The sequence below is a fragment of the Sus scrofa genome, chromosome 1 (genome assembly GCF_000003025.6).
Source record: "Sus scrofa isolate TJ Tabasco breed Duroc chromosome 1, Sscrofa11.1, whole genome shotgun sequence".
NCBI lineage: Eukaryota > Metazoa > Chordata > Mammalia > Artiodactyla > Suidae > Sus > Sus scrofa.
Window position 1 is genome coordinate 237393636 of NC_010443.5, and position 15516 is coordinate 237409151.

Sequence of the window (15516 nt, forward strand, 5' to 3'; positions counted from 1 at the left end):
GACCAGCAGCATCAGCATCACTTTGTGCTTGTTAGCAACACAGAATCTTGGTCCCACCTCAGACCTACTGAATCAGAATCTGCGTTGTAATAAACCCTAACTGGCTCATCTGTATGTTAAAGCTTGAGAAGCATTTATCTAAGTCAGCGATTCTCAACTGGGAGTGATTTTTGTCCCTGAGGGGACATGTTTTGGTTGTCACAACTGGGGTGTGTATATATATATGTATGTATATATATATATATATACACACACACTAATGGCATCTAGTGGGTTGAGGCCAGGGATGCTGCTAAATATCCTATAGTACACAGAATAGCCCCTCACCACAGAGAATTATCCAGGTCAACTATCAGTAGTGTTGAGGTTGCGAAATCCTGGCCTGGGTAGTCTCAGAGGATTCACTTTGGTCCCAGGTACTCGAGTTTAAAGAGCTTCAGGAAAACTAGGTTTGAGACCAGCTGTGGTCTGTTCCATTTTTTTCCTGGCATCTTGGGAAGTCTGCCTTTACTTTTGGGGCTGGTTAGACAGGACAGAGAGAGTTCAGTTTAATGTGATCCATGCTGGGTATGGCACTGCTGATTGTTGGAATGAGAAAGGGCTGTCGGTTTGGAGCGGAAGTAAATAAAGCCAGGGAGTCTGGAGCGTTGAGGCTTCAAGTAGGTTTATTGACCAGCAAATGGCCAGGAGCACTCAGAGAAGGCTCAGGCTCCCCAGCATTTGGGCGGTAGTAGGTTGTATAGGGGCTTGTGGCTGAAGTAACCTGTGTCAAGATTAACATCTGGCTACATGGGAGGGATGCAAAAGTTCCAAGATAGGGTCTCATGGGAAGGGTAGGAGGAAAGGGTGAGAATGTTCCAAGATAGGGAGTGGGTCAAAGATTAACAAAGTCAAAATGTAGGGCTGTTATTCTGGAACAGTGGGTTCTTGGGTTCTTGGCAAGATAAGGCGGTTGGTGGTTTGAGTGGTTTCATCAGGCTCCAAAACTAATCTTTGTATAAAGAGAGAGAATTTTATTTCCGAACATCCAACTCATGGAATTACCACTTTTATATTATATACATGAGCATTTTTTATTTGTTTGTTTGTTTGTTTTTATGGTGCCCCTGTGGCATATGAAGATTCCCAGGCTAGGGGTCAAATTGGAGGTGCAGCTGCAGGCCTACACCTCAGCCACAGCAACGTGGGATCCAAGCTGTGTCTGCGACCTACACCACAGTTCATGGCATGGCAATGCTAGATCCTTAACCCACTGAGAGAGGTCAGGGATTAAACCCACATCCTTGTGGATACTAGTTGGGTTTGTTACTGCTCAGCCATGAAGGGAACTCCTTACATGAGCCTTCTTACATTGCTTTTTGTATGTGGAAGTGAGAGTCTCATGTGTGTTCTGATTTTGAGCCATGCCATTGCAGCCCTCTTGAGCTGTCCTGCGGTGGTGCTGCAGCTTCCACCTGTTTTCTTTCCTTACTTTACCCCTCTTCCTCCAGCCCTGAGTGGTTCTGGATTGTGGGAGTTCACTGAGGGTCACACGAGAACCTAGACCAAGATAGATCATTTCCCCTCACCCCTGCAGTGCAAATACCCATGTATTTTGAGGATTGAGGGCTTTGGGAGCAAGGTCAAGGGGAAGGTATAACAGGTTAAACCTATTGTTTTACTTTCAGACATTTGACTTTTAGAAGAGGGAACTGCCTCAAAGATAAGGCAGCTAAGTTGTGTTAGACTTGTGGATTGACATCACCTGAAAAGCATAACTAAAGTGTTGATTTATCTGTTATTAAACACAGAGTCCCCTGTGCGTCTAGTATAATAGGCAGTATGCAGTGGCTATGGCAAAAAAGTTATAAAAATGCTGCCTTTTTTTTTTTCTTTTTTTTTTTTTGCCGAGGGAAAAAGAGCATTTCCATGATGATCATAAAACTCCCAGGCATATTTAGATACTCCACCTAAAACTCTTAGTGTGGTCCAAGTATTGTTTATAATGCCTGGGTTATGCCATTGTGGACAAGCAAGTGTTAACTTGTTTCTGAACTAATGCCTCTAATCAGTATATGGCACCTCTTTCAAAAAGATGGCTATCACATGGGAGACCAAAGATGCAGGAGGTGTGGAAGAAAGCTTAGGGAGCTTTTGGACAGTAGAAAGTGATTATAACTATGTGGTTTTCACCCAGTTTCCAAGTACCTGCTCCATGAAACCTTTTCTGTCCTTTCCCCCAACCTATGTGGATTAAAAGCAACATTTGTAATAATTTACCACAGTGTTATACTTCTTCCACTAGAGTGATAGATTCATTATGTAAATTTCTAAGCATATACTGTAATTGTGGCCATCCGAAATGTTAAGTAGGAATTCCCATCATGGCTCAGCAGTAACAAACCAGACTATTATCCATGAGGATTTGGGTTTGATCCCTGGCCTCGCTCAGTGTGTTAAGGATCTGGTATTGCCATGAACTGTGGTGTAGGTTGCAGATGTGGCTCAGATCCTTTGTTGTTGTGGCTGTGGTGTAGGCCAGTGGCTACAGGTCTGATTTGACCCCTAGCCTGGGAACTTGCATGTTTCAAGTGCGGCCCTTTAAAAAAAAAAAAAAGAAAAAGTTCCTGTGTGGCACAGTGGTTAACGAATCTGACTAGGAACCATGAGGTTGTGGGTTTGATCCCTGGCCCTGCTCAGTGGGTTAACAATCTTGATCTGGTGTTGCCGTGAGCTGTGGTGTAGGTCGCTGACATGGCTCAGATCTGGCATTGCTGTGGCTGTGGTGTAGGCCGGCGGCTACAGCTCCAATTTGACCACTAGCCTGGGAACCTCCATATGCCAAGGGTGCCGCCCTAGAAAAGACCAAAAAAAAAAAAAAAAAAAAAAAAGGATAAAGTGTTAATCAATACAGTATATTAATAAAGTCAGAGTTGTAGCAGACCTCTTTGGGTCATGTACTTTGTGAGAAGTACCTAGCATAAAATATTATTCAGTGATAAAACTGAACACTTTTGCAGGGCAGAGTCTCATCTTGAGTACATTATTTAGAAACTTTCATTTATACACGTGGATTGAACAGATATGTTTACATCTAAAACATCCTAAAACTTCACCAATATCAGTAAAGGAATAAAAAGGCAACCAGTTCACAACAAAGAGAATTAAAGAGGAGACAAAAATAATGTCAATAAAATTTTGGAAATTATAGCTAAGTGTCAGCTGACCTTAGCATTTTGGAGAAAGCTGAAAGCAAATTGCATGCAGTGGAAAAAGACAGTAAACAAACTAATTAGAGCTTTAGAGATCCAGAAAGGCTCAGGAGTCAGAGGTCCTAGGAACCTTTGATGTCAGGGAAGTGAGCAGAGTGGAGACCAGGATGATTGGTTGAAAGTCTGTATTAGAAGCAGTTAGACTGCTAGGCCCTTTTTCTTTTCTTTTTCTTTTTCTTTTTTGTTATTACTCAATTAATTTATTACATTTGTAGTTGTACAATGATCATCACAATCCAGTTTTATAGGATTTCCATCCCACAATCCCAGCACATCCCCCCAACCCCCAAACTGTCTCCTTTGGAAACCGTAAGTTTTTCAATGTCTGTGAGTCAGTATCTGCTCTGCAAAGAAGTTCATTCTGTCCTTTTTTCAGATTCTACATGTCAGTGAAAGCATTTGATGTTAGTGTCTCATGTACGGCTGACTTCACTTAACGTGATAATTTCTAGGTCCATCAATGTTGCTAAAAATGCTGGTATTTTGTTCCTCTTAATGGCTGAATAATATTCCATTGTGTATATGTACCACATCTTCTTGATCCACTCTGCTATCGATGGACATTTAGGTTGTTTCCATGTCTTGGCTATTGTAAATAATGCTGCAGTGAACATTGGAGTCCATGTGTCTTTTTGAGTCATGATTTTCTGTGGATCCCAGGAGTGGGATTGTTGGATCAAATGGTAGTTCTATGTTTAGTTTTCTGAGGCATCTCCATGCAGTTTTCCAGAGTGGTTGCACCAATTTATAATCCCACCAACAGTGTACTAGGGTTCCCTTTTCTCCACACCCTCTCCAGCACTTATTGTTTGTAGACTTTTGGATGATGGTCCTTCTGGCTGGTGTAAGGTGGTACCTCAGAGTGGTTTTGATTTGGATTTCTCTAATCATGAGAAATCTTGAGCATCTTTTCATGTGTTTTTTGGCCATGTGTGTGTCTTCTTTGGAGAATCGTCTGTTTAGCTCTTCTGCCCATTTTTGGCTGGGGTTGTTTGTTTTTTTGGTATGGAGCTGCAGAAGGTGTTTATAAATTTTGGAGATTAATCCCTTGTGAGTGGCTTCATTTGCAAAGAGTTTCTCCCATTCTGTGGGTTGTCTTTTTGTTTTGTTTAGGGTTTCCTTTGCTGTGCAGAAAGTTTTAAGTTTGATTAGGTCCCATTTGTTTATTTTTGTTTTTACTGTCATTGCTCTAAGAGGTGGACCTGAGAAGATGTTGCTGTGGTCTATGTTGGAGAATGTTTGGCCTATGTTTTCCTCTAAGAGTTTGATAGTATCTGGTCTTATATCTAGGTCTTTAATTCATTTTGAGTTTATTTTTGTGTATGGTGTTAGGGAGTGTTCTAATTTCATCCTTTTCCATGCAACTGTCCAGTTTTCCCAGCACCACTTACTGAACAAGCCGACTTTTCTTGCTAGGCCCTTTTTCTACCTTGTGCCACATGACAGCCACCTCTTCCTCACTCCAGTGCAAGACTGGAGATGCTGAACAAGGGGACTCTTGTGCCATATGCAGCTCAGGTGGGGGGGTGATGAGCTGTTCTGAAATGGATGAATGGACACATACATTCCTCTAGCTGAACAGTGAACCACTGCCTATTCAACTCTGAAGATGCGAGGACCAGGATTTTATCCTAATTGTGAAGAGGGTGGGAAAATATGGGAAGATGACTCTAGAGAAAAGCCAAGGGAAAAGACCTGCTCTACCAATTGTTGGGACTTCAGGTTTCTGTCTCTTCACCTTAGAGAGAAGCCCCCAAGGTGATGAACAGCCCCGAACTACACAGAGAGCCTTAATTAGCTGTGTAGTATAATCTTTGCTTTCAAATAGAGACAGGAAGCCAGAGATCACCAGTCCTTAGAGGACAACCTCTAACATGAAAGTCAAAGATCAAAACAAATGGGGTCGGAGAGAGAAGGAAGAAAAAGTAAAGCTGCTCGGGGAAAAAACAGATAAAGTAGGGAGTAGAAGAAAATGACTAAGAAAAAATAATATTCCCTTAGGTAAAATAAGCTATTTCTTTTTTGAAATAGGAATAAGATTACCAAAAAGGAACATTTTAAGAGAGAGCTCTTGAAAATTTAAAATACGACCACAGAAATGAAAATCTCATTAGAAATGCTCAAAAATGAAGTTAATGTGAAATCTTCCAAAGTAGCACTTAAAGGCTAAGAGATGCCCAGAGAGAAGAGAAGGGGTAAGAAGGATCCCACATACACATAATAGAAGCTGGCAGAAAGATAACAGAGAGGAAGGAGGGGAAGAAATTATCAAAGAAATAATATAAAAAAATATTCCAGATCAGAAAGGTATGAGTGTCTAGGAATGAAGGGGCTTAACTAGGGCTTGGCAAAATGGGTGAAAAGAGATCCACACAAAAGCCTATTTTAGTGAAATTTTAGAAAACTGGGGGGAAAAGGAGAGCCCAAAAGTTTTTAGAGACAAGAAAAACAGGTCATACACAAAGGTTTGGGAATTAGAAAGACTTTAGATTTTTAGAAAATTGTACTAGAAGCAGGAAGATCATTGGACAGTGCCTTCAAAACTGAAAATTATTATCAACCTAGAGTTCTGTACTTAGCCAAACCACAATCAGGTGTGGGGATAGAATATAGTCATTTATCTGATGTGCAAGATCTCAAAAAATTTACCTCCCATTCATCTACTCTTAGGAAATTGTTGGAGGATCTGTTCCACCAAAAAAGAAAGTAAACCAAGAGAAAGGAATACTTTGGACCTAGGAAACTGAGGATAGACGGGAAGGGAACCCCTAGATTGATAGTTGAGTTGCAGGCTGAGAAAGAAGCCAGTCCAGAGTGGAGCACAAAATTGCTCCACACCAGATGGAATGCCTCTAAAAGATAGTCACTTAGGATGGAGCATGATAATGTGAGAAAAAAGAATGTATACATGTACGTGTAACTGGGTCACCGTGCTGTACAGTAGAAAATCGACAGAACACTGTAAACCAGCTATAATGAAAAAATAAAAAATTATTATCAAACAAACAAAAAGACGAGCAGTTACTCATCTTAGTAACTCATCTCCACACTCTCCAGCAGTCTCCCCTCCTCCCGACACGACACGATACCTTCATACACCTTAATGCTGGGAGGAAGGGAGGAGTGTGGGAGAGCGTAGAGTTGAGTCAGTAAGAGGAGTAACTGCTTCTTGTATATTTTTAACTTCAAAAAAAGTTACAAAGTTATAAAAGAAGGGAATGTGGAGTTCTGGCTGTGGCTCCGTGGGTTCATGGTTTGGCTTGCCTCTGTGGTTGTGCTGGATGGATCTCCTGCCCAGTGTAGTGGGTTAAGGATCTGGCGTTGCTGCAGCTGGGCCATAAGTCATGATTCAGGCTTGGATTTGATCCCTGGCCTAGGAACTTCTATATGCTGATGGTGCGGAAGGAAAAAAAAAAAAAAAAGAAAGAAAGAAATGCAAGAATAGCATCCTGTGTGGTTTAATTGCAGGGCTGATATTCAGCCAGTATGGCCGTATGGATTATTATTTTTATTTATTTATTTATTTTGGCCACCCTGTGGCATACGGTGTTCCTGGGCCAGGGATCAGATCTGAGCCAAGCTGAGCCATGAACTAAGCTGCAGCTGCAGCAACACTGGATCCTTAACCCATTGTGCCTGGCAGGGTATCAAATCCACGTCCCAGTGCTTCCAAGATGCTGCCCATTGTGCCACAGTGGGAGCTCCTGTATGGATTATTAAGATGCTAGGATATTTATATACTGATTGGTAAGTAACTACTAAATCACATGGCCTCCCTGTTGTTCTGTTAATTACTCTTAGGCCTCCTAGGTATCGCCCTAGGTATTCCTTCATGTCCAGCAATGAAAAGGTTAATAATTGCCATGGAAGGGGTTCACTAGAGCCCTACTCACCTTTTGGCTTCTGTTCTGATTGACTGGTGTCAGGGTACCAATTAAATATTTTGAACATCACTTTAACTTAGTTTTGAATACTCTTTAAATAATCATAATAGTGTAATGTTGATTTAACTAAGAATTATAATAAAATTATAGTAGTAGGATGCAGGAAGGAGATGTGAGGGGGGAAGGAAGGAGTTATAATAGAGCTAAATTCTTATTTTCTGTAGTAAGAAATCTTAGAGAGCATATCTGAGGCTGGAAAAAATTAAAGCTGCATAAGCAATTAATTTAGAAATACAGAAAAAAACAGCTAAAAGTGTTTCAAAGTGGTGCTTAGGGAGTGGAAATTGTGTGTTAAGGGTGTGGTATAGGGGATTGCTATTTTTCATTATATGCCTTATAAAACTAAAAAGAAGTCCAGGAGTTCCTGTCGTGGCTCAGTGACTAATGAACCTGACTAGCATCCATGAGGATGCAAGCCTTGCTCAGTGGGTTAAGGATCTGGTGTTGCCATGAGCTGTGATATAGGTTGCAGACTCGGCTCAGATCCTGCATTGCTGTGGCTGTGGTGTTGGCTGGCCATCAGCTACAGATCCAATTGGACCCCTAGCCTGGGAACATCCATATGCTCCGGGTGTGGCCCTCAAAAGACAAAAAGACCAAAAAAAATTAAAAAAAAAAAAAAAAGTCTACATTCTGAATGTCTATTACATTAAGGAAAAAATTAATTTAAAATAGAACATTATTTCAAAAAGCAAGTTTAGTCTTCTAAATAACTTGATTTTTCTTTTCTTCCAGTGGCAGTATGATCACCTCACAGCTACTTATCTTCTGCTCCAAGCCAAGAAGGCTCGGGGGAAACCAGTTCGTTTAAGGCTTCTTTCTTCCTATGGACAAGCCAACACTACTCCAGTCACAGACATCAAGGTGAATGTTAGAACCTTTTGTGTGAGTGCCTGCCACTCTTGCTATTTGCCTGCCTGTTCATGAGTGGATACATATCAGGAAAATTACCTTTGCTGGTATCAAAGAGCCAGAGGCAATATATTTTACGATTAAAAAAAATTTTTTTTTTCTTTCTGGCCACATGTGGAAGTTCCTGGGCCAGGGATCAGATCCCCGCCACAGCAGCAACCCAAGCTGCTGCAGTGATGATGCTGGTCCCTAACCCACTGAGCCATAGGGGAACTCCTCAATATTTTCGATGAGGAAACTGAGACATTCTGGACTTAAACATTAAAATGTTGAATGTCAACCTAGCATTAAAAAAAAATTCCCTCCTCTTTTTTTTTTCCCCGCAAAAGTGACCCCTGGTTATTGTAGAATAATTTTAAGCCATAGATAAGCTAAAGGAGAATATAGTTTACCTGTAAACTTATCACCACCTATAGATAATACACTATTTTATTATCTTTCCAGAATTTTTTTTAGCATGCTTACATATATGGTTTGTCTGCATCATAGGACACACTGTATTTTATATAACACAAAGTATTCCAGTGAATATTTTGATATTCATTAATGTTAAGGATTTAGGTTGTTTAATTTGAGCAGTAGCTTTTTTTTTTTTTTTTTTTTTTTGTCTTTTTGCCATTTCTTGGGCCGCTCCTGCGGCATACGGAGGTTCCTAGGCTAGGAGTCTAATCAGAGCTGTAGCTGCCAGCCTACGCCAGAGCCACAGCAGTGCAAGATCTGAGCCGTGTCTGCAACCCACACCATAGCACACGGCAACACCAGATCCTTAACCCACTGAGCAAAGCCAGGGATCGAACCTGCAACCTCATGGTTCCTAGTTGGACAGGTTAACCACTGAGCCACAACGGGAACTCTGAGCAGTAGCTATTTTGTTGTCTTTGTCTCCTTTTTTCTTGGTCATGAACATTTAGAATGGTTCAGAAGCTTTACATATTTGGAAGTACTATGTCATTACTAAGTGCTCACATTAGTCTGTTTTCTGCGTGAGTCTTTGTATCGCCCATGACTTAAAATTCTATCTTCCAAATACTTTGCCAGGTAGGTATGGAGCTTTGTAATAGAACCTTCCCTCCATTATTTCCAGTTGCACTTTAAATAGTTTTAGCAGTAGGAATCAGTACTTTTGTTATTCTCAGACAGGGGTAATTGGTCTTCTTTGTGGAATCCCATACAGTCCAAATAATTATGTGAGTGAGGTGATATTTTTTCTTTAGATCTCAAAATTTTGTTTAAAAAGAAATGTTAGGAGTTCCTGTCGTGGCTCAGCAGTAGTGAATCTGACTAGAACCCATGAGGGTTCGGGTTTGATCCCTGGCCATGCTCAGTGGGTTAAGAATCTGATGTTGCCGTGAGCTGTGGTGTAGGTCACAGATGCAGCTCAGATCCTGTGTTGCTGTGGCTCTTGTGTAGGCCAGCAGCTGTAGCTCCAATTCGACCCCTAACCTGGAAACTTCATATGCTGCGGGTGTGGTCCTAAAAAAAAAAAGAAGAAATATTAAGATGCTACCTCTACCTCTTTCATGATCTTTTGTGAAATCCATCCTGTCCCCCCCACCCCCGGCCCAATTCCTTTGATAGCTCATTTAGATCTCTCTTTTTGGCACTTGTCAATCGTGTGCTGCTGGGAGAGTGGGTCTTATGTCTCTGCCAGACCTAACTTGTCTCCCATCTCTCCTTAATTGGTCTTTTGAGCAAATTAAGAACTAAAAGTATTAGTGCAAGGGGCTGTTGCCTAAAGAAATCTCTGAAGTGAGATGATCTTATTACTGGGATGTTTTTCTAGTCTGTTCTTAGAGCGTTTTACTGGGCTAGTGAGTACCCCAGGCCCAGGCACGAACCCCATGAATCATCCCGTCACTCATCCTGCTCACATGGCAAACCCTGTAAAGTCTTGGACTCAAGTCAACACCTTAGGTCAGAAGGACCCAAAAACATAAACTTTACTTCTGATCAGGGTAGTTTCAGAAACATTAGATACTTCCGTAGTTAGAATAAACTTCAGCTAAATTTTAAAGTTTATGGAACCCTAATTAATAGATCTTAGACATTTTCCTAAGCCATTAGATTTTCTTATATCTAGATTGACCTGGTCTCAATTCTTCTGCTTATGTGAGTCACTAAGTGTCTAAGTGGATATGATCTGGGAAGATATTTACTCTTATCTTCCATCTAATGAGCATTTACCTAATAATTTCACTTTTTAGGCATTTATATTACTGAGCCAATTTTTATAGCCGGTAAGACATTTTAATGACAAGAAATGCAGTAGACATCAAATTTGGGTTTTTTTCCTGGTCTTTATGCAATTCTGAGGCTTAAAGCAAGCTACATAGTCTCTTTGTGCTATTGTTCCCCTTGATAGAATCATTCTTTTTTTTTTTTTTTTTTTTTCTGGGGTGTTGTTTATAAAAACATAAGTAACTGTTAATCAGTGGATGGCACTTTCAGTGGATGACACTTTCAGTGAAACAATCAAGCAGTCTGAGAATCACAAAAGATTACATCATCATCAACATTGCTAGCCTTTTCAGGCTTCAGGCCAGCTTTTGGGAAGCAAATCTATATAAAGGGTAGTGCTTACTCTCTTACAGTTGAGTTGAGACAAAACATACTCATAGATAATACTACATCACAGCAACTCAAATGGTCAGTGCCAGGTAAGTGCTTGAGGTGTGTGGTAGAGGCTTTAGAGGGTGGGAGTGACCACTATAGGTGATCAAAACTAGATCCAGGAGTTCCCGTCGTGGCGCAGTGGTTAACAAATCTGACGAGGAACCATGAGTTTGCAGGTTCGATCCCTGCCCTTGCTCAGTGGGTTAACGATCCGGTGTTGCCGGGAGCTGTGGTGTAGGTTGCAGACGCGGCTCGGATCCCGCGTTGCTGTGGCTCTGGCGTAGGCCGGCAGCTACAGCTCTGATTCAACCCCTAGCCTGGGAACCTCCATATGCCACAGGAGTGACCCAAGAAATGGCAAAAAGACAAAAAAAAAAAAAAAAAAAAAACCCAAAAAACAACAACAACAAAAAACTAGATCCATAGTTAAGTCTAGAAAAATGGAAAAGAAGGGAGTTCCCGTTGTGGCTCAGCAGAAACGAATCTGACTAGGAATGATGAGGTTGCAGGTTCCATCCCTGGCCTTGCTCAGTGGATTAAGGATGTGGCATTGCTGTAAGCTGTGGTGTAGGTCACAGATGCAGCTCAGGTCTGGCGTTGCTGTGGCTGTGGCATAAGCCAGCAACTGTAGCTCCGATTAGATTAGACCCCTAGCCTGGGAACCCCCATATGCTGTGGGTGTGGCCCTAAAAAGACAAAAAAAAAAAAAAAAAAAGAAAAAAGTGGAAAAGAAGGAGCACAGAACTCATGGCAAGATTAATGGGATTGGCAGAAAGTCAGGCGCCTAAATGTGCTCGATGTATTCCATTGACAGTGACTAGACTTGTTTGGTTAAAGAGTTCACGTAGGAGAAAAGTCAAAGAGGAGAGAGAGTGGGTGATCTGGAAGGGTAGACGAGAGCTAGACTGTAGACAACCTTGGAATGTCATGTCAGAGGGTTAGCCTTATGTTATAGGTAATGGGAAAATGGATTTTTTTTTTCTTTCTTTTTAGGGCCATACTTGTGACATATGGAGGTTCCCAGGCCAGGGGTCCAATGGAGCTGTAGCTGCCGGCCTACACCATAGCCACAGCAACTCAGGATCTGAGCCGAGTCTGTGGCCTACACTGCAGCTCATGGCAACATTGATCCTCAAACCACTGAGTGAGGCCAGGGACCGAACTCACGCCCTCATGGATACTAGTGGGATTCATTTCCCCTGTGTCACAATGGGAATGCCCAGAAACTGGATTTTTGAGCAAGTCACTGACAGGACTGTGATTTTTGAAAAATTCATGCTCATGTTTCCCTGTGGCTCAGCAGGTTAAGGATCCTGTGCTGTCACTGCTGTGGCTTGGGTCACTGCTGTGGTGTGGGTTCGGTCCCTGGCCTGGGATCTTCACATGCCATGGCGTGGCCAAAAAATAAAAAAATTAGAAATTTAAAAAATTTAAAACAAAAACAACCAAAAATTCATCCGCCTGTTTATAGCATTGTTCAATCAGGGATGTGCTCTTACTCTCTACTGCAGTATCCTGACAGCCCTCATTCCTACAACACTGCTGGTCCCCACTGAGCCTAGACTTAGCTTTGGTATTTTTCTCAGCCTAGCACTCCCTGTAGCTAGTTCTAGTTGATGGTAGTTGACAGTCCTGGAGAACTCTGTCATCTCTCGTAGAGTGATTTGGGAAGATTGGTGGCAGGGCCCATATTGTCCATTTGAATAGCTCAAGTATGAGAAGATTATTAGAAAATCAGAAAAGAAAGGATGGGGTATAGGAAATTCAAATACAGTCGCCTGGCCGGGCTAACTAGATGTTAAAAGAAAGAGAAGGAGGGAAGCAAAGATTCCATAGTCTTAGAATTCAGGGTGTGTTTGGTCTACCTCTAATTTAGAGAGGGGGAAGAATGAAGGAAAATAAATGACTCTGGTGGTATTGTTAGCATAGGACCCCAAATATCCTGCCTCCAGGAGATCTTTCCTGAGGCTAATTTATTTCTAGTAGAAATTGCTAGCTACTCAGTATGTTCTTGCAACCAAGAAACCTGTATTTCAAAGTCCCTGTTAACTTCTACTTTTTCAGAGAACTTCTTTATAGATTTACAAAGGAGTTATTTGTCTGTATTTAGGTAGAATGCTGTATAACATAAGAATGTTCCAAGGCATCTAGTTTGAGAGTCAGAGATTCTCCTATCTAATAATGCTAATCAAGAAATGTTGACTTCCTGTTTCTGTACTGGATGGCGAGTGCCTTCAATATATGGTCACTAACTTGTTTCTGCTTCCAGGGCTTTGGCCTGTGCCTGTAATACACTCTTTTAAAATTGAACCATGGAGCTCCCGTCGTGGTGCAGTGGTTAACGAATCCGACTAGGAACCATGAGGTTGCGGGTTCGGTCCCTGCCCTTGCTCAGTGGGTTAACGATCTGGCGTTGCCGTGAGCTGTGGTGTAGGTTGCAGACGCGGCTCGGATCCCGCGTTGCTGTGGCTCTGGCGTAGGCTGGTGGCTACAGTTCCGATTAGACCCCTAGCCTGGGAACCTCCATATGCTGAGGGAGCGGCCCAAGAAATAGCAAAAAGACAAAAAAAAAAAAAAAAAAAATTGAACCATGATGATGTTGTTTGAGTTTTTCTATTTTTTAATAGTCAAAGAATCTGAGTCTAGAAGATATGAGCACCAGTGATGAAAATTATGTGGCTGGATTAATGGACTATGAATGGTGTGAAGATATTTCATCAAGAGGTGTGGCTACTCCACAAACACCACAGGTTAGTTAATTTTATTACTATTTAAAGCATTATATGTTGTCTCGATTACAAAAATATCTTGGCTCTAACACGAGATCTAGTTTATGCTTGCAAAGCTGATGAATTCCTAAGTCATTGAAAATATTAATGTGAGATTGTTGAAATATGAATGGAAGGGAAGCCAATTATTTATTTCCGAGTTGAAGAAAGCCGAGATTCCATTTTGGAGCACTTTATTACTTATTTATTTATTTGTCTTTTTAGGGCCATACTGGCGGCATAAGGAGGTTCCCAGGCTAGGGGTGGAATCAGAGCTACAGCTGCCAGCCTACGCCACAGCCACAGCGATGTAGGATCCGAGCTGCATCTGTGACCTATACCACAGCTCACGGCAACGCCAGGTCATTAACCCACTGATCGAGGCCAGGGATCGAACCTGCATCCTCATGGATACTAGTCAGATTCTTTTCCACTGAGCCACGATGGGAACTGCTTATTACTATTTAAAAAAAAATTATTTTATATTGGAGTATAGTTGATTTACAATGTTGTGTTCATTTCAGGAATACAGCAAAGTTATTCAGTTACACATTTTACAGGTCTTTTTTCTCCCTTTCCTTTCCTTTGAGATATAATTGACCTGTCATGTACTAGTTACAGTCACCATTTTAGCACACAGGTCTCCGTGCTTTGATAAATGCATACAATCATGTAACCACCACCAAAGTCATGAACAGTTCTGTCGCCCGCCCCACCGCGCGCCCCCCAAAGTTTCTGTCCTCATGCCCCTTCGTGATCAGTTCCTCCTTTCCCCCAACTCAGGGCAGCAACCCATCTGTATTTCCCTCCTCTTGATAATCGTCTATCTTACTTGGGGGCTGTTGAACTTGTTGGCTGTGGTTAATGTTTTTCTTCCACTCTCTCTGAAGGGCCCCACAGGGACTCTCCTTCCTTCAGCACTGAAATACGGTAGCAGGTGTGTGGGCTCTGCTCCGGGAAGCTCACTAGAGACTCAGAATCCAAAGTGTTTATTGGAGGCTGGTTTCACAGGCACTCTTGCCTGTGGGATCCATCACAATCGCAAAAACTCTGAGACTTCCAGAAGGAAAGCAGGTGTTCATTATAAATCACACAGTTTGTGCTCTCTCTACAACCGGGTATAGTGGGTTTTGGTGCTTCAGCCATACAGACAATTAGCTTTGAAAACTTTTTAAAAGCTGCTATGCTACGTCTTGTGCACAGCAAGTCTCTTGTTACATATGTGCAAGAGTTCAGGTTATATATTTAGGAGTGGTATGAATATCTTCAGCCTTACCAGATAATGCCACACTTCCCCCCAAAGTGGCTGTATTAACTATACTTCAATCAGCAGGATGAAAGTGTCCCCATTGCTCACAAACTTACCAATACTTGATATTTTTAGTTATTTAATATTTTCTAATCTGTTAATATTTTCTAATCTGGTAAAACCTCACTCTGGTTCCTGTTTTATGAAATTTTGTTGTGTCCTCTTTTATTTTTCTATTGGATATTTCTTTCTTTTTTGGGGTATGGGTATGGAGGAGGTTCTTCCTTTAATTTTAATTCTAATCCTTTGTTGGTTATGTGTCCCAAGTATATTGTTTGAGTTTGTTACTTGTCTTTTTAACTTTGATGGCAAAAGTCATTCAATTTAATGAAGTGGAAGTTGTCAGTATTTTCCTTTATGGAAAGTCAGTATTTTCCTTTGTGTCTTTTAAAAGAAGTCCTCCATTTTCCAAAAGTCATAAATGCATTCACATACATTGCTTCTAAGACTTTTAAAGCTTTCTTTTTCACATTTAAGTCTCTGATCTATCAGGAATTAATTCTCTTGTATGGTATGAGGTAGGGAAGCAGTTTTTCCTTCTTGTTTATTTTTTTTGTCTTAGGGCTACCCCCACGGTATATGGAGGTTCCCAGGTTGGGGGTCCAGTTGGAACTGTAGCCACAAGCCAACGTCACAGCCACCAGCCATAGCCACAGCAACACCAGATCTGAGCTGACTGCAACCTACACCACAGCTCAAGGTGACACCGGATCCATAAC

At 41.5% G+C, this 15516-nt stretch overlaps 1 protein-coding gene across 5 annotated transcripts in view; it reads left to right on the forward strand.

Moving 5' to 3' along the window:
- MELK (maternal embryonic leucine zipper kinase) overlaps nucleotides 1–15516 on the forward strand; it is a 114362-nt gene that overhangs the window by 76475 nt on the left and 22371 nt on the right. For all 5 annotated transcript variants that reach the window (XM_005660248.3, XM_021066086.1, XM_021066072.1 and 2 more), the window contains 2 exons: nucleotides 7931–8059; nucleotides 13348–13470. In XM_005660248.3, coding sequence (XP_005660305.1) covers nucleotides 7931–8059; nucleotides 13348–13470 — 252 coding nt within the window. The remainder of the gene's footprint in view (nucleotides 1–7930; nucleotides 8060–13347; nucleotides 13471–15516) is intronic.